General features: G+C 36.6%; 1 protein-coding gene across 1 annotated transcript in view; it reads right to left on the bottom strand.

The window, feature by feature from the left end:
• Positions 1-19,146, bottom strand: part of LOC107589979 (sickle tail protein) — a 110,209-nt gene that overhangs the window by 17,016 nt on the left and 74,047 nt on the right. Inside the window, 4 exon segments of the mRNA XM_016278571.1 lie at positions 1,423-2,174; positions 10,586-10,679; positions 13,900-14,098; positions 18,702-18,906. Of these exon segments, the coding sequence (XP_016134057.1) occupies positions 1,423-2,174; positions 10,586-10,679; positions 13,900-14,098; positions 18,702-18,906 (1,250 nt within the window).

The raw sequence follows: 19,146 nt of genomic DNA, 5'->3' as shown, positions 1-19,146 counted from the left end.
ATGTGACACTGAAGACTGGAGCAATGACTGCTGAAAATTCAGCTTCATCGTCAAATAAATAAATTACATTTTAAATATATATATACAGTATATACAAAGAGAAAGCAGTATTTTTAAATTGTAATAATATTTTAAAATATTACTGTTTTTACTGAACATTTGTTGAGCATAAGACTTTTCAAAAACATTTAACAAATATTACCAACCCCAAATTTTTAAACGTATGCTGCCATTCATAAAGTGGGAATTTTATGTGAAACTGCACAGAAAAAAACAACTTGAATTAAAAAGAAAAAAAATCTATTGGCAACATTTTAACCACATTTCAATTATAAAACACTTCCTTGATTTAAGGTCAATCCTATCTACAAAAAGCATTAAGCGAAAGGGAGTATGATCTGGACCCCTGCCTATGATCTTAGCATATACAAAAAAACACAATAAATCAAAAACATTAACTTTTCAAATGATGATTAACTAAAGTCTTTTTTTTTTAAATGCTAAACTGCCCATTTGCCCTTTCTGTGCCAACACACACACCAAACCACTATTTCTTTGCTCTACAAGATAATGTTAGAAACGTCTGGCCTGCATGTGCTCTGCCCTTTAAAAACAGTTTAGCATGTTGACTCTCTGTATTGACTGTTCTCAGCCAGCGAGTACATCGCCAAGCACAATAAATCTGACTTACAAGGCACAGACAAACATAAAGGGTACAATTAAGTCCACTTAACCAGCACAGTAAAACAAAGCTGACTGAATTACAGTTCAAAGTCTTTTTCTGAGTTACGTAAAGCTTTATTCTTGAAAGCAAACCGGGCTAAACAGATTATCAACCCTAAAAAATGTACGTGAACATAACTAGGGATAAAGGGATATTTTTATACCACCAGTTATGAGGGACAATACCAGTACAAAATTTGATACCAGTTTAAAGGGTAAACATTATAAATGAAACATACTTGCTTATAATAGGCTATTGAGCTTCTACTTGTTGGTACTGCACTGCCTATTGATTCAGTTACTTTTAATATACAGTATGTCTATATTTGCTAATATTTATTAAGTGAACACTTACATTTATTTACAATGATCATAATTTACTACAATGGTCATTTACTACGTACAAACTGTTTTTTGACTCTCTTTTGGATGTTTGTTAGAGTAATCGACAAGTAGGTTACAAATTTCCATTTAAATGTTAACACGCACATCCAATAATAGCTGCTAGTACTTAGACAAGACATTGTTGATGTGTTTTGGATGCATTTAAGGAATGCCATGATGCAGTGGAAGACAATAAACTGGTGCAGAGTTAGATTATGAACATATCACGGATGCTGATGTATACTGGGATGTTGTAGATGGAAAGTTAGTTATTTTCATGCTTCAATATCTCGTTTAGACTTAATGATGACTTACCGTGTCTGAGGGTCTGTTGAGGGGGCAAGAGGATTGTGAACCTGAAGATCAGGGGTGGCCGGGGACCCCATGCCACCTCTTGCCTTTACCATGGTATCCATAGCAAGAGTAGCCTCCTTCCTAAATGACTGTCTGATAGGGGATGCCCTTTCGAGAGTCATGGAACTCTGCGGTTGGACTGTGTGAATGTCCATCACTCGCATCTCGCCCATCCGGTGTGGGGAAGGGGGCGGGGTTTTGGAGCCTAGCATGGGTAGCTGGCTATCTGTGTACTTCTTGCTTTTCTGTCGGAAGAGCGAAGGATGGTCCGTGGGCTCTATGGGAACGCTGGGGTTACTGTAAGAGCGCATGGTGGCACGGTGGTAGGCGTGGTCTACTGTGTCAGGGGGCGGGGCATGGTGATGTAACATATAGGGGTCAGCATAATGACTTTCGGCTCGGGCGGGCAGCGACATGCTCTTTGCAGCTACGTCCTCATCAGGTTTGACATCACGCCGCTCGAGGATGGCGCTCGGGCAGGGGGAGGATGCGCGAGCGGGGGTGGGAAGTGTGTGTCCTGCTCGTTCACGTGGCATCGTGGCAACCCCACCGCCTGAGGTGCGTGGGCCGAAGGGTATACGGGATGGGGAGGGGGGCATCGCATGAGGTGTGGTAGGGGACATGGAGCCCTGCATATGGGGTGGAGGAGGACCCATCGGGGGCTGCCGGAGAGGATGACCACTCGGTCCAGCATACATCATCTCCCTGTGAACCTGAATGAGAGAGAAAAGGACATAAGATTTCACATGAAAAGAGAGAAAATATTTCAAACATAAGAAATCCAGTTGAATTAAAACAGCTTATAAACCAGCCTAAACTGGTTTGCTGGTCATAGTTGGTCTTTTAGCCAGCTTAAGCCTGGTTTAGGATATTAAAAAAAAGATATTTTTGAATTACACATAACGTATTCAAATATGTGATGTGAACAGAAAAAGTTCATTGTATTTGGTAACACGGCCTGTATTTGGTAAGTGGCTTAAGCAGCAAAAATAAAATAATGTAAAATAAAATGATCCATTGAAATCTCAAAAAATACTTGCTGATATCACATTAAAAAAATATATTTTTTATATATTTCTATATTTAGAACCATAATGTTATCTCTAAAAATAGAGAATAAAACTCACTAAAAATACTTAAATACTCCAAAATTACACTTTGCATGTTAAACATAAATAGTAATGCCATTGTTATTTTAGTATTATTTATATGCTATTATAGTATTTATTAATATTTTGAGTTAATACGATTTTAAATTTGTTTTTATTTCAGTTTTGGTAATTTCAGTACTTTAAACTTTTCTAATTTCGGAAAGTTGACAGGGCAACATTTCTCATTTTCATTTAAGTTTTTCTATTTTTCATCTAATATTTAGATTTAATTTTTTAGATTTTATTTCAATAAGCACAAATTATTTTCTAACAGTTTTAGTTTTTCAATTAACAATAACAACACTGACGAACACACACAAAAATGCTCTAGTTTAGTCTAAAGGCTTTTCTGTGCATTCATCACAGTGAGAAAGAAGTGTTACATTTCCATTTCACATGTGAAATGAAAGGGCTGAAAGAAGTCAAAGAAAGAAACACTGACTGATCATGGTATTCATGGTTAAAAACCCCCCTTCTGCTTGGATCAAATAATATGTCATTGTGTTCCATCTAAATTCAGAGCACCTGTAATCCATGGGCAGCCTGATCTGACTTGACCACCCAAGAAGGTCCCCCAGAGTAGACTAATCACACTAATACGCTTCAGATGGAAGCTCATATTTTGGCAAAACTGTGCAAGTATGTGCATGTGTGCACTCAGACATAGGTGGTCAAGGTTCATATACATCCCACAATGTAATTAAAAGGCACAAGTGGATATAGTATTGCTTTAAACAGAGTCTGCATCCATAAAGCGATGATCCTGGATAACCACAATCTACTAAAAACAAATGATAAGCTGCAGATAAACTGCCATGTCATTCAGAAATAACAAGCAGTAAACATAACAGATGGAGACAGGAAACACAACAACAACATACAACCATTAAGACCACTTAAAAAGTTGTATCTGCATCTGATAACTGCATGCAACAAAAAATAAAAGAATAAGGCTCTGAGATTTCAGATATGACTTGAGCGGATGAAAGATTTCCGATCAGTGCACTTCAGAATGCAAAACTTCATGCCTGAGGATACTAGACAGACAAACTCAGATGTATCCGGCTCCAAACTCAGCAATGAGGAGCAACAGGAAAAACCATATGACTTGACAGATGAACAGAATTCAGAGAAAAACTGGTTTAGAGTGAAACTAAACGTGTTCTTTTTTCGGTACCTAAAAATGGCAGAGAAACAAAACAGTCATTGAGACTTTTCCATCACCTCGGGCCCAATTTCATTTAGCAGAAAGTCTTTTTTTAAACCAGTAACTCATTTAAAGCAATAGAACCAAATCAAATCAGGTTCCGTTTTATTAGAATACACCTTAGAAGGCAGCTGCCTATGGAGGCAGTAGACTGCAAAGCATTTCTTTTCTGAATATGTCTGCATCATCCAAAAATAGAAAACAAACAAAGCAGAGACACAGAGAAGAAACAGACAAGAACGCGCCTTTAAGCCAAAGAGCTTTGTAAAATAACAGAAAGATGACAGAATGATGTTCCTTGGTTCGAAGCATTGCCCTGCTTCTCTGAATCTCAAACAATGAGAGCATTGATCTGGGGGTGAGTCAGCGTACAGGCTACACCCAGAACAGGTGAGACTTCCAAGTCTTTATGTGCCTCAGGACACCAGCGTGATATTTTGCAACATCATATCACCATGGTGGTGAATCCCATGAGTAAATATGCAATTCACTTACCACTTTACCAAAATATTAAATCTCATTTCTGCATTTCCTGCCACCTCTCTAGTATTATGTCCACCAAGACTGCCTTTATCGGAGCAAAAATACATTATAAACATTAATATTATGATATACAATAATTTCAAATAACCATTTTCTAATGCAACATATTTTTAAAAGTCATGTATTAAATGTAATTTTCTCTGCAGCTATACATCTCTCCAGTGTCATATGATCCTTCAGAAACCATTACAATATGCTGATTTTGGTGGTCAATGTTGAAAACAGTTGTGCAGCTTAATAATTTTGTAAAAACTATATATATATGCAGAGTACTGTGCAAAAGTCTTAGGCAATTAGCATTTTTGAAAAAAGGTTTTTAAATTAGTTATTTCTATCTTTTGCTGTAGTGTGTCAGTAGGAAATATCAATTTACATTTCCGAACATTCCTTTAACCATTAATTGTAATAACCCAGTGAGATTTTTGTATGCACAAATCCGACAACAGTCAGTGCTCCACACAGAGATCTGGTCCAGTCTGCTTGCGATGACATGAAGGAACTTGAGACAGACTAAATCCAGAGGAACTGTGGCAACATCTCCAAAATGCTTCAAGAGACCTACCTGCAAATCTACAGTACTGTGAAAAGTTTTAGCACTAGTGGAACACTGGCTTATTACAATTAACGTGCACAGTATAATATGTATAGGGAGCAGAATGCAGATTTGTTGGAGTTTGATACAGTGGAAGGCATAAAAATCCCCTCCAGATGTTACCTGAGCAACATTGTTTGAATAACACGAAAGTTTTTGCCTGTCTCAACCTCTCCAGGTTCTCATCTCTTCGTTTTCTCTGTGCATTACCTTAAAAGGTAGAGAATTTGCTGGAGGAAGGCTGACATGAAACATTAAACCTGTGATAAATAAAAGAAATCAAAAGATGACGGAATGAGAACATTTGGTTTGAATTTGGCCCAAGAGGGATTAAAGACAAATTCTTATGCCCCCTTTTCCCCTCATTTTCTGCTCCTCTTGCTTTCTCTCTCTTAGATAAATGGCCACAAGGCCTTATTAAAACCTACAACCAGAAAGTTTAAGTGTAGGAAAAAGATGCCATTATTCTTGACACAGACCTGTGAGATGATCGATTTTAGATTGCCCAAAAACACCTCTTGGATGCCGAAATACAAAACTTTAGGCAGTTTTTGGCCAGAATGTTCTGCAAATTGGACCAAACTTCATGCAGACGGTCAAAAGAGACTAGTCTGACCATACATTCATGCAGAATTTAGCAGACTGCATTGGTTTTTATGGGTCTGTTTCAAATTAACTGTCGTCTGTAAACTGGGGTCAGTCACGCTGCACAATAATCCGCTTGCTGTTTTAACAGACTGGCACTGAGACATACACAGCTGCATGCGTATGAGCTTAGACACACGCGCGCACGTGTGTGTGTGTGCGTGTGGGTACGGATACAGAGATTCAGATCTGGATATGTGCACTACTGTTAAAACAATCTCATTAAATCACTTTAATTAAATTAACGGCTGGATTTTCAACACACAGACATTTGTGTTACATAAAAATACACATTCAAATGATCTTTGAATTTTAATGGTAGAAGACTATAAAACTGTTGCGGTAAGAAATTGGTTAATGGTAAGTTTCCTTACTATATGGTGAAAAGCTATAATATATCTAATGTGACATTAGTTCTACAGTAAAATACTGTTAAATTTACCATGGCATCTTATAATTAACAGTGGAAAACCATAAACTGACACATTTTGACCCAGAATTCTCTGTGTAACACTTCACATTTGATGACCACTTATGTACATTAGGGTTTAACACTCTTAAAAATAAAAGTGCTTAAAAGGCTTTAAGAACCATCTCTTTCTTACCTTTTTATAATCTGAAGAACCTTCTTTCGCCACAAAGAAGCTTTTGCGAAAAAGAAAGGTTCTTTAGTTGTTAAAGGTTCTTTATGGAACCATTTAGACAAAAAGGTTCTTCTATGGCATCGTGAAGCACCTTTATTTTTAAGAGTGTACGTTACATCTAATATTGCTAAGCTAATGTTTATTGCATTATCTTAGTGTCATTTGTGTTCCCATGATGCCCTTTTGTATTTGTGTGAATGAAATGTTACACTATATATATATATACACACAGTATATATATATATATATATATATATATATATATATATATATATATTTATCTCAACTTGTGGAAAAGCTACTTGTGATGAACTTTCATCATGTGACTTTTTCTTTTATTCAGTTTATTATAAAAGTAAAGGAACTGCTGCAGTTCATTCACTGTATATTTTTGGCCTCAAGTTTCAACAGGAAGTTACGACAATGATCAAGCCTCTTTGACACAGACACACACAGAAATAGTGTATTTGAACAGGTGCAGGGCTTATTTCATTAGTCTGTTAAACCTGTCTGACTATCTCCATGCCTGCTTGAACTGAGAAGGCCTGATCATGTGTCTCTGTGTATGTGTGTGTTTGCTTATTCACATGTGTGTGTAAGTGTACTTCAATATAAGCTCTGGAAGAAAGCATACTGGATCTCTTGTCCCCTGACAGTTACAATAGCAACAACTGTGGTCAAAACATCAGTGTGTGTTGAACATGGTCTTCATCATATGTGTGTTCTGGCTTCAAATCAAGCTCGACTTATTTGAATTACTGAACCAAACACAATTAGACTAGGAGATTTGCAGGCAATCCTCCCTACCGGATTTATTTCCATATTTATACAATATGTCATTTTGCCTGTCATGCCTGACAAAGATGAGTCAATAAACCATTAACCGTTTGTCTTATTTTACATATCAACAATTAAATATGTTATAAAAAAGTTTTCATTGGCATATTGATTTACGCTCAGTTTTCATGCACACAAGGACCATTGTTTATGAACATCCACTGCAGTGTGTTGATATCAAATGTTTCCTTTTTCAATAGAGGGGGAAGATAGAAAGAGAGGAATGACTCTCATGTGGCATGAAAGTGCTACGTTTTGGATTTCCTGCTTTTTAATTGAATGACGAGAGATTAAAGTCATTTGCACTGTCAAGTTTCAAGATATTCAGATCATATAACATCACTCTGATACATATACAGACCAGCATATACCTACAAACAAATAATTCCATAAATATAGTAAACTTGGTTGTCACATTACAGCATTAGAGGCACAAAATACAATGCTTTAAAATGTTTTAAGAGCTATTATTTAACTGCTATCTACATTGTCTGAAAAGTATAGTCTTTAATGCATTAATCACCTGCTTCAGTCTTGACCTTAATAATCCGATTATTAAAATCACACAAAAGTATCATTTGTCTTCACATACTCTACTGAAATAATATACTGATGCATTTAGACATCTCAAATTTAGTAAAAACAGCAGTCTCCAAAACTGTTAATTATTTTCTGACAGTTAAACACCTTATTTCACTAATCATTTTTTGCAAATATACATATATTAAATTCTTCAGGTCTTATTTTACATCCTATTCGTGCAAAGTGTCTGCTGTGTTTATACAGACACACAATATGAGCTGGGCGTCAAACCTATGATCCTTGTCGGTCACATGGTAAAGCATGCGAGAACTTGCACAAAGAACTTGAAGCCTTGATAGCTGTTATGCAATAACCTCTTGAAGGTGGAACAGGATTTATAGTGATCAGGAACCCCAACACAGCTCTGTTGTAAAGTCTGTTACAGTTTCTTGCTGATTATACTTTTCTTGACTTGTTACATGTGTTACTATCAGTGTTGGGGAAAGTTACTTTTAAAAGTAATGCATTACAATATTGCGTTACTCCATAAAAAGTAACTAATTACATTACGTAGTTACTTTTTATGGAAAGTAATGCGTTACATTACTTTTGCGTTACTTTTTAAATCTGCACAGGGCTTGCTTGTTTGTTTTTAAAATAAAAAAAGTTATAATTCTGGCAAATATAAAAGCCTTTTCACACCAAAAGTGACATGAATAAGCCTCAGGCTGAAGCGAAAGTAAATTTACGTCTGTACAGTAGAACGCAGAAGAAGAAATTTCAACACACTTCAGCAATAAAAAAAAGACACAAAAGTTTGTCTAGAGTAATTTTTGCTTAGTATGGTTGAACTGGATCATCAAAGGTCAGAAGCAAAGACATTGGTTAACAGAATGGGATTAAATACATAAAGGATATTTGTGTTGTTTAACATTTAATTATTGCAGGTTTGCGTCATATTCTGAGTTGCATTATTTTTATTCATTTTGAGGAATACTGAATCTGTGTTTTTGTTTTTTGTGAGTGAGATGAATTAATGCATATACATATTTATTTTAGAACTACAGTAACATCTTCTAATTTCTCTCAACATGGGGACAGGAAAGCTGTCAGTCAATAAATTGGGAAAAAAAAGTAACTCAGATATTTTCTTGTAAATTAAAAAGTAATGCGTTACTTTACTAGTTACTTGAAAAAAGTAATCTGATTACGTAACTCGCGTTACTTGTAATGCGTTACCCCCAACACCTAACTTAAACTAGAGGACAACCCAACACCAAACACTTGCACAGTCACACATTTGTGTGACTAACATACAAAGCTTAGTCATAATGCCATATAAAAGAGCTGTACTTTTAATCTATCTTGACTTCTCTTTAAACTGCCATAATAACAAACGCTGACACTGTTTCTGTGAACTTTGGCAATTATCTGTACAACTTGTTCTCGCTCTCTTGTCAGAGAACAGATAATAGTTTCTACCTTTTGTATTCCTTCTCTCTCTCGCTCTCTCTCTCTCTCTCGTGTGTACGTATACAACTTTAAGTCATCACACAACATACTTTAATCCACTTAGACACGGGCATGTGACACAAACAATAAGCCTTTCAACTTCTAACTTTGCACGCATACTCTTGAAAGCGACATGAAATGTTAATAAGAGCCTTAAAACAAAAATCAAACAAAATATAGTGAGTAAAGTCCTTCACTTCTTGGAACTTCTACAACTTCCCTTAAGGGCTCTTATGGCAGTGTCTAAAGCTCTAATCAAATGCATATTAGCTGTGCGAGTTGGTCAAAGCCAGACCGGGGATTACCACAGACAAAAGTCTGGGGCTACCTTGTTAAATTTGGGGAAACACACAGAGAAAATGAAAGCCTTGCGATCTAATTTCCGTTACATCACACCGCCAAACAAACACGGCCGGCATGGCAAGAGATTAGAGGGGATTATGGGAGGAAAAGGAACGAGGAAAAAGCCTTTGCTTTCTATTCAGTGCTTCCACCAATTCTGCTTCAATCCTGATCCAATCCCCCTGAAATTAGGCCCGGGGGACAAAGACGGACATGAAAGGATTGGAGCGGGGTGACCGGGGTGGGGGTGAATCTAACTGTGAAGAGCAGAGGGACCCCTGGAGACGGCCGAACAGAAGACTGGAGGCCGAGAAGGGACCTGTTATTTCAATAATGCCCTCAGTTCATTCTTTCTTCTGAGCATGCCAAAAAATAAAAAAGTGGCAACATGTGGGCATTACAGAGGATTTGCAAAAGAGCATATTTTCAAAATCAAGTAGTTAGTCTGTTTCAACAAGTAGGGAGGCACTCTATACTCATGCTCGTTTAGGGTCGTGTCTACCAGACACATGGTTGATAAGTATGATATCGGAAATATATATATATATATATCGGTCGATATTAGGGATGTTTATTTATTGGTATGAATCGATACTGTATATTTATCAGTTGATATTGTACATATAATTGCTCATGCTCATTTATCCTATTTTTAAGCTTAGGTTAATCTTTAAAACATCAATAATTTAACAACACTGTTAAATCTTTAGTAAATCTAAAAATTAATATCCAGATTTCAAATTATAGGTACAAATAGGCATATTTGGCGCCTAAATTCACTTATAGGATTAAAACTGAAAATTTTTTGATTTTTTTAATATGTTTACATTGATAATAAATATATATTTTTTACATAAATTCATTCTTTTAGCGTAGCTAGACTAGTGAACCTCACAAGTCAGTTTTTGGGTGACTTGTCAACTATCCAGACCCATCCTTAACAAAAACCAGCCAACCAGAGCTGTTCTAAAGTCTGATGTATTTAGATCACAATTATACATTTCACAATATGAGGACCAAGTACAAATCCAGTCAAGCTACATTTGTAGCTATCTAATTTTTTAAAGAGACGATTTCTCCATTAAGCCTTCTGTCTTAACAAAAATGTCCACACTAGGTTGGCACTCACCCTTGCGTCTCCATTGCTTGGCCGGGCTCCATGACTGAAGGCGTGCGCTGGATCTTTGTGGTACACTTTCAAGCAGGAGTGATCTGTGATGCTCCTGTGTTGGGAAAAATCCACATCAGTTGCATATACAGACCAAATGTCACCATCCGAACGGGGTCGGCCACGGTGCCTTAAAGTTCGGCCCCTCAGCTCTGCCACAACGGGGTGCACTAGGGCTGGCGAGATGTCAACACGTGAGAGCGGAGAGTGACAGCGAGAAAGGTCAAAGGAATCGTGAGAATGAAGCGATTCACTGAGAGACACAGGCGAGCTGGAGCGAGAAACTGGAAATGGAGGTGAGAAGCTACGGCTCTCCGAGACAAGATCCATGTCTGAGATGTCCGTTAATGTCCAGACTTCAAATCTCTGTAGGTCCAAGAATGATTTACTAATACAGCATCAAGCGAAAACATTAACTGTCTATAAGTAACCAAGCTTGTCTATTTATGTTTTTAAGTCTCTGTCTACCAGGATCGCTCATAATGTGTTTGTGTGTGAAACTAGTTGTGTAAAGTGACGTGAGCATTTTTCTTATGAAGTCTGATATGTGGTCATGTGGCTATAATTCTGATTTACAGCCATGATAGTAAAGGAGTCGTATCAAAGTGCAAGTTACATCACCATGGAAATGTAAGGAGAAGGTCTGCTCCTCTGTCTACATGGGACAATATAAGTATGAGTCAATATTGATAATTTCATCAGATCTGAGCAAACAAAGTCAATGATTAAATTAGTTTTTGATTGGTTGGGTCTTTAAAGACACCCTGAAATCGTTTGAGGGTCACATGATTCTTTCCTATACTGACGTATTTACTGAGCTGAAACTATGTTTTGGTGGGAGGAACTGAAGGGCTGATATGCTTTATTCTTTTTTTCTTCAAAATTAATATTTTACTTAGCAAAGATGCATTATATCAAATGACAAATATAACAGTAAAGATATTTAAAATGTTACAAAATATTTATATTTAAAAAAAAATGCTAAACTAGAAAATAAATCACTTTTTCAACATTGCTAATAATATAAATTTAGTTTCATACAGTGGCGGTTCGTCGGGGGAGGCACAGCTTCCCCAAAATATTGAGGTGAAAATGGGAGGAGGACGATTTAATGTTAATAAAATTCACAATTCATTTCAGTTCATGTCTCAAAATGTGTATTTTTTGTTTGTAATTTCACAGCTGTAATAACATGTTACTGGAGTTGGAAAGCGCCACTTTTCTATGGCGAATGTGCCGAATCTGCTGATGTTTTACAACTGCTAGGTGATAGAGAACAGGAGGGGGAGGCCGGGGGAGAGCTGAGCTCTCGTGCCTCCGTTGGTAAAAAAAAAAGGCCAATCACCATCGAGTGTTCACTTTCAGCGCTGAGGAGTGTTGAGAAAAGTAACCTCACAGGGGGGGCTAGCCTCCCTTCTGGTATTTCAACCAATCATCACAGAGACGTAAATTACGTATTAGTTTGAACGTCTCCCGCTGCGCTGATAATGTACGAAGTACTTATGATGAGTAGCGATATTGAATATTTGATCGCCAACAGATTTACCAAGCTGTCATTCAAACAGTATATATATATATATATATATATATATATATATATATATATATACAAATTAAAAATAAAGGGAGAACACGCCTAAGCTGGATATAGGCTACAGCAGTCGGCTTAATTAAATGGCACAACAGGCAGCTCTCTTTTAACACAGACTTTTAAGAAGGGATGGATGTTTGCTTCAAGTTATATGCCAGGTAAGTGAAATTATATGTTTTCTGACTAAACGCAACAAAAAAGTCATTTTAAAGTGGTTAAGCAAATAATAATATTAATCGGCCCCAGACCAATTAGTGTGCCTCCTCTATTTTAAAACCTACGAAACGCCACTGGTTTCATAAGCAACAAATCAGCATATTAGAATGATATCTGAAGGATCATGTGACGCTGAAGCCTGGAGAAATGGCTGCTGAAAGTTTTGCTTTGCCATCACAGGAATAAATTGCATTTTAAAATATATCTGCATGGAAAATAGTTATTTAAATTGTAATAATATTTCACAACATTACTGTTTTTATACAATAAAAACAGTAATGTTGTGAAATATTATTACAATCAAATTTGGTCAAATAAATGCAGTCTTGGTGAGAATAAGACTTCTTTCAAAAACATTTTCAGAAGTAGTGTATCATTTTGTCAACTTTTAGCAGTATACTAGCACATAGAAATGGACTAAAAGTCACAAAACTCCAGCTCTCATTACATGGGGTCTTTCAAATGTGATCCCTAACTGAGAATGTGTTGTGGTTAATTCATAACTCTGTAAATAGGTAGAGAGATACGGAAAGGAAAGCAATGGACACACAAGTGTTTGTAGACTGAGGGTGGAGGGAAAGACGAAAGACCAGAGAATGAGAGCGAAAATATGTGGGAGTGTTTGTTTGAAGTGTGACATAAGTGTTATGTTAACATTAGCTGTGCTGGTGGGTGACGTATGATAGACAGTCAGGTTTATTGGTTTAAAGTCAGAGAAACAAATGCTGTGAGGTATTTTAAAGTATGAGACAGCAATTTGGTTCAAATGAAATCTAAATATAATGTTCTGTTCATGTGTATGTGAGCTAGGGTGTCTTATTTACAGTCTAGACTGTTTCAAAAAAAATATTACTTTTCACAGCTATAGTTCCATATAAGATAATAACTCTCCCACAAAATGAAAAGTCTGCCATCATGTATTCACTGTCATGCTGTTCAAACCCATATGAAGTCTTAGTATCACAAATAAGATTTGAAAGCCATGGCAGACAGCATTTTCAGCAAATAAAGCTTAAATTTCAATGTGTTCCTCACATAAAGCTATCATATGACAGATTTGGAATATAATGCAGTCGTATGGACTACTTTCATGACACATTTAGGCTTCTTTTGTTGTTTTGTCTTTTAATTTCGAAAAAAGCAGCATGAACATTCTGCTAAACATCTCATTTTATATTCCACAAGCAGAACATAAGGGAGAGTATGTATGAGTTTTCATTCATTTTCAACACTTTAACAAATGCACATTTCCTGTAAAACTAATGCACGTGAGATTCAATTACTGAGTTGGTTCTCAAGGAAAAAGCAATAGAAAAGGAAACAGAGGTGCACTTGGACTTCGAAGAAGGTCACTTCCTATGTTAAGTGATGTCACAGAACTAGAGAAAGCAGGCCATGTGGAATGAGGAAGGAAGATAGTAAGTTGTTGAAACTTTAAGGAGGCTGAAGCTCATGCACACACACTCACCTGACATCAGTGAGCTCGTAGTACACGTTCCTGGTCTCGTCTTTCACATAGATGGCGGTGCTGGGCGACTCCAGCATCTTCATGTTGAGCTGATGAGGGAAGGCACTAACGAACAGAGCTCTAATTGTATCTACACTTGTTATCTCATTAGGCATGCGTATCTGCTTTGTGTCATCTCCATACTGCAGATACAACACCCCTGAAAAAAAAAAAAAAAAAAAAAAACAGAGAGAAGAAACGGTGTGAGAAAAGTTCAAGGCATTATTCGAGCAGCTACTTGCAACTAAAATGCTGTAGTATTTTGTAATAAATTAAAAACAACACTTAAAACTAAAATCAATGATTTTTAAATGAGTTTAGGCATCATGTACGGTATGAAAAATGCTAAAATGACTTTTAATAGTGTTATTAAGACAATTTAACACCCGTAATATCAGATGATATCTGATATGGCACTGATGCATCATGCATTTGTACGTATCAATTAGTCAATTATCTCTTCCTCCATGATACTCTATGAGGGATCCACCCAGTTGTGGGTGTGGGTGTGTAAAATCTGGTGGGAAGTGCATGTGGGTGAGACAGAGAGCAGTAGGGTGTGGCAGAATGTTCTGGGATAGATGGATGGAGGGAGTTTTATGTTTGTCACTTGTTCACAAGGGACTATATAAATGCATATATGTGAAATGTGTATTATAAAACATTAGTTAATTCGACAGACAGACAGACAGAGAGAGACAGACAGATAGATAGATAGATAGATAGATAGATAGATAGATAGATAGATAGATAGATAGATAGATAGATAGTGATTTTGAACAAAAGATAGTGTTTTTGACAAAAAAAAATCACTCAAAATGTAAGAGAGATCACAAAAAAGAAGTTGAGAAAATTGACTCCACCAAACTCCCACATAATTGCATCAACTCCTGAATAAATGAGAATGTGAGCGTTTGCTGTACTTGTAAACAGGCCATGTTGATGTCTGGAAAACCAGTCTGCAAACCTCCAGTGGTTACTACGAAACTGTCAATCAAACAGAAACCAGACACAGAAACGAGACGACGGTTCTCACTCACTGCATGTATGTAACTTTCACTCCTTCAAATGCTACATTTCCGCTCTGTACAATCATTCATGTAGCCAAACCAGATCTGCATGTTGATTAAAGAAAGCATGTTGGATATTTATACCCTAGTAAAGAAAAGCAGACCTATTTTTGTACTTTAAGAATTCTGGCTATATAAGCCACATGAAGTGTTGAAGAGATGAATGCAGCTCAGTGAAAACATTTGAAAATGGATCCAATGTTGTGCGATAATATCATAATTGTTGTCACTCAGTTTGCAAAGACCAAAAAAGAAGGATTTTCTATATATCGGAACTGAGAATGAATTGTGACTTCATGAATCAAATTGTGAGATTCCAAATGTTTCCCACTATTTTAGACACACTTTTTTCATTCAGTGCGGTATTTTTATTCAACTCACTTTGGTTTGGAACAGTTTCTGAAACGCTACCCTACAATTTCACCAGCATTAATAACTAATTACCGAGCATCAAACAATCAACAGCATATAATTCAGACGAGCACCTTGGGCAAAATGCCAAGCCACATCTGAATTACTGCTTTCATCACAATCACATACAAACACTCTCAGCCAAACTTGACAACCCTCAGAAGCAAAAGCTTCTAATTGTATGAATTTTAATACAACCACATGAGACATTTCAATCATCCATTCATACTGTTTACTGTGGAAAAATGTAATTCATTCTAATTACAAATGTATTCTTATATCATCCCACTGTCTTGTTGTCCAACTGAAGACATAGATTTTTTATATCATCCTACTGTCTTATTGTCCAACGGAAGACATAAGTAAGATTTCAGAAACCTCCCATCTTTTGAGAAATTACAGAAAATTATTTATAAGGATCAGTGTTATTTTAGTATTATTTATATACTATTATATTATTTATTCATATTTTTTATTTAGCTTTTATTTTTTATATTTTCAGATTTAATTTTAGTTAAATTTTTAGCATTTTTCTAAAATGTTCTTTTGCCATTTTTACTTTTTTGTATTTCTACTTAGCTTTAGCTTCCTTTTACTTCAGTAATACTAATTTTAGTAGTTCATCTTAAACTTACATTTTATTTCAATTAGTTACCAAAGTAACATTTCTCATTTTCATTTGTTTTTAATCTAATATTTATATATGTTTTAGTTTCAGCGTTATTTTAAATACCAAAAAATGACGTTTAATAGTTTTATCCAACAACAAAAAAGGATAAACAAATAATAACAACAAACAGCTTTGAAATGAATGTCCAACTTTGATTTGAATCTAAAATGCATTTGAAAATGAGAAAAATAATGGTTACACTTTACTTGAAGGGGTGTGCATAAGACTGACATGACACCTTAATAATCATGACATGACACCTACATAATCATGACATGACACATGTCATGAATATTAAGGGTTTTAATGCATGTTTATGACAACTGTCATTAAGTGTCATTCGCTCAGTTATGTCATTTTTAATGCAAATATGACATTATTTGACCTAACCCTACCGCTACCCTTACCCCTAACCATAGCCCATAACAAAGACATCTCAAACAATGTTATCTTTGCATTAAAAATTACATAACTGAGCGAATGACACTTAATGACAGTTGTCATAAACATGCATTAAAACCCTTAATATTCATGACATGTGTCATGTCATGATTATGTAGGTGTCATGTCATGATTATGAAGGTGTCATGTCAGTCTTATGCACACCCCTTCAAGTAAAGTGTAACCAAAATAATTAATAATTACAAGATTGCATACTTAACATCTTATACAAAGTCATGAACTGCACATCCCATGGTGCACTGCGAATGATGTAAACAATTATAAATGGCACAATATTAAACTACTGGCTAAACGTCAACATGCAACTGAATAAAATATGACATATTTGAAGTTAATTACAAAATTACAAAAAGTTTTTGTTACAAATAAATTTCTGTAAAGGATAAATAAAATTACTTTTTACTTCCAGAACCTATACTTCAAAAGAAGGTCTTAAACAAACCTAAGACGACATCTCTCAACAGCGACTGAAACTAAATACCGCTGGCGCTGAACTAGATGAATGATGACTTACAGCAATCGGGTCGACGCTGAATCTCTCTAATAGATGCATGTCTCCTTGCCTTTGTGTTCCTTCCTGATTAAACAACATCTAGTTTCTCTCTGCAGGTCTGTCTATATCTATCTTCTCAGATGAATTTTGAGGGAACAGTCTGAGTGAACACACCATTTCTCCCCATAATGGTCTTTCCATCTGGTCCTTGTTTAAACCAACCAATCAGAGTTGAGCAGCCAGAGAAGGCTCCCATTTCAAGGCCTGTGTGTGTTTGACCGTCATTCTATCTGGATGTAGGGAGAATACAGAGTGTGATAGTGTACTATATGTGTGTGTGTATGTTGGCAAAAGAGTCCTATTTCCGTGTGTTTCTGTGTGTGTCCACGAGCATGAGTCTGTGCCGTAATATATGCCTGTGCGTTGTTAAGTACAGGCTATGAATTTCAGCTGTGGAGCCTCGTATATTTCCATTACATGAAGCGGTAATGACAGAGCCGAATTCGCTGTTATGACATTGAACTTAAATACAAGAGACAGACAGACAAACGTAAGTAAACACACACTTCCACAGACGCTTTAACTCTGCAACTAAATCATTTAGCAGCAGACGGGAAATAAGTAAAGCAGCAGTGCGAGATCACTCATTCACAGACCCCCAAAACTTCACAGAAAGCTCAGCGGATTTCCGCAGAAATCGAACACCCATCATTAATAAAATTTGACAGGCCCCGCGACCTTTGCCAGTTTGAATTAAATGGGGAAAACATATTGTATGTGTATTGTATAGTTTTTATTTAGCTAGTTGTAGGGCTGCACGATTTGGGTGAAAAAATGTAATTGCGTTTTTTTCCCCCCAATTTTTTTCCCGACTGCAGTTGAATGAATGAATGAATGAATGAATGAATGAATATAAATTTAATAAATCTAATAGGTCTGCATGGTTGCTATATTTGTAACGTGTGTATTTACTGGGGGTGTAACGATACACGTATTCGAAATGAACCATTCGGTACGAGGCTTTCGGTTCGGTACGCATTACAAACCGAACGATTCGTTGGACTAATCCTATTACATTTGGAAAATAAAAGAGCTTAAAGAGTGTGAAATATAATGTTCTCAGTGCCACTGCGCTCAACAAGGCAGCCCAAATGACATAACAGGCAATGTGCTGTCTGCCCAGTGGTGTAGCGGACAGCCCCACGATAGCCTCCCCTTGCTGGGTTGCGTCGAAAGACAACGATCTTGTATCGACGATAGCCAGAGATATTGACTAAAAAACATAAATTATTCAGCGTCAGATGCTAAAAGCTCCGTCATTACTCCGTCATTCCGTTTTTACATTCGCTTTCTGCATAGTGAATTGACTGAGATTAAGACGTTCACTGGCATTAGTTTGCACGTTGCTTATGTGATATCCACTGGCTCGCCTTCGTGGTTTAAAACAGAAATATTTCCAACATAAGCAATTATATATATATTAATTTCTGAAGTAAGCAATTACCCCCACCCCACCAACCCCCCTTTTCGAAAATGTACCTAAAACGTACAGAACTGTGACACCACTATGCCGTATCGAACTGAACCATGATTTTTATAAACCGTTACACCCCTAGTATTTACATATAATTTAGTATGTGCAAATCAATGTGTATACCTAGTGAGCGATCCTTGGTCTGGTTGGTAGAGCGGACCACGGGCAGACTGGCTCGAGACCGGGAGCCTCGGGTGAAGGCGATGGGCATGTCGCACTCAGACATGACCTCCAGAGCATCTAGAGAGACCAGTGAGCCGTGCTCCACCTGATCCACAAACACAGGCACTGGACTCAAACACGCCACACTCTGCTTAGAGCCTCGGCTCTGTAGAAAAAAGAAAATAAAAGTTCAGATAACATGCTGGATTTGATGACACATCATTAGAGTAATTCCTCAAAACCATCTTTGGCTTCTCTGTCAAACAGAACATACCAACTTAAGATGTTACGGCTGTTTTTAGGACAGTGGTTGGTTCAAAGCGGTCTACTAGCACAAGCCAGCTTGATAAAGACATTTTGACAGATCATACCAGATTAAGATGGTCAGGCTGTTTTTTTAGAACAT

The sequence above is a fragment of the Sinocyclocheilus grahami genome, unplaced genomic scaffold, assembly GCF_001515645.1.
Source record: "Sinocyclocheilus grahami isolate Dianchi unplaced genomic scaffold, SAMN03320097.WGS_v1.1 scaffold122.1, whole genome shotgun sequence".
NCBI classification, from domain to species: Eukaryota; Metazoa; Chordata; class Actinopteri; order Cypriniformes; family Cyprinidae; genus Sinocyclocheilus; species Sinocyclocheilus grahami.
This window is presented reverse-complemented; position numbering and strand designations above follow the sequence as displayed.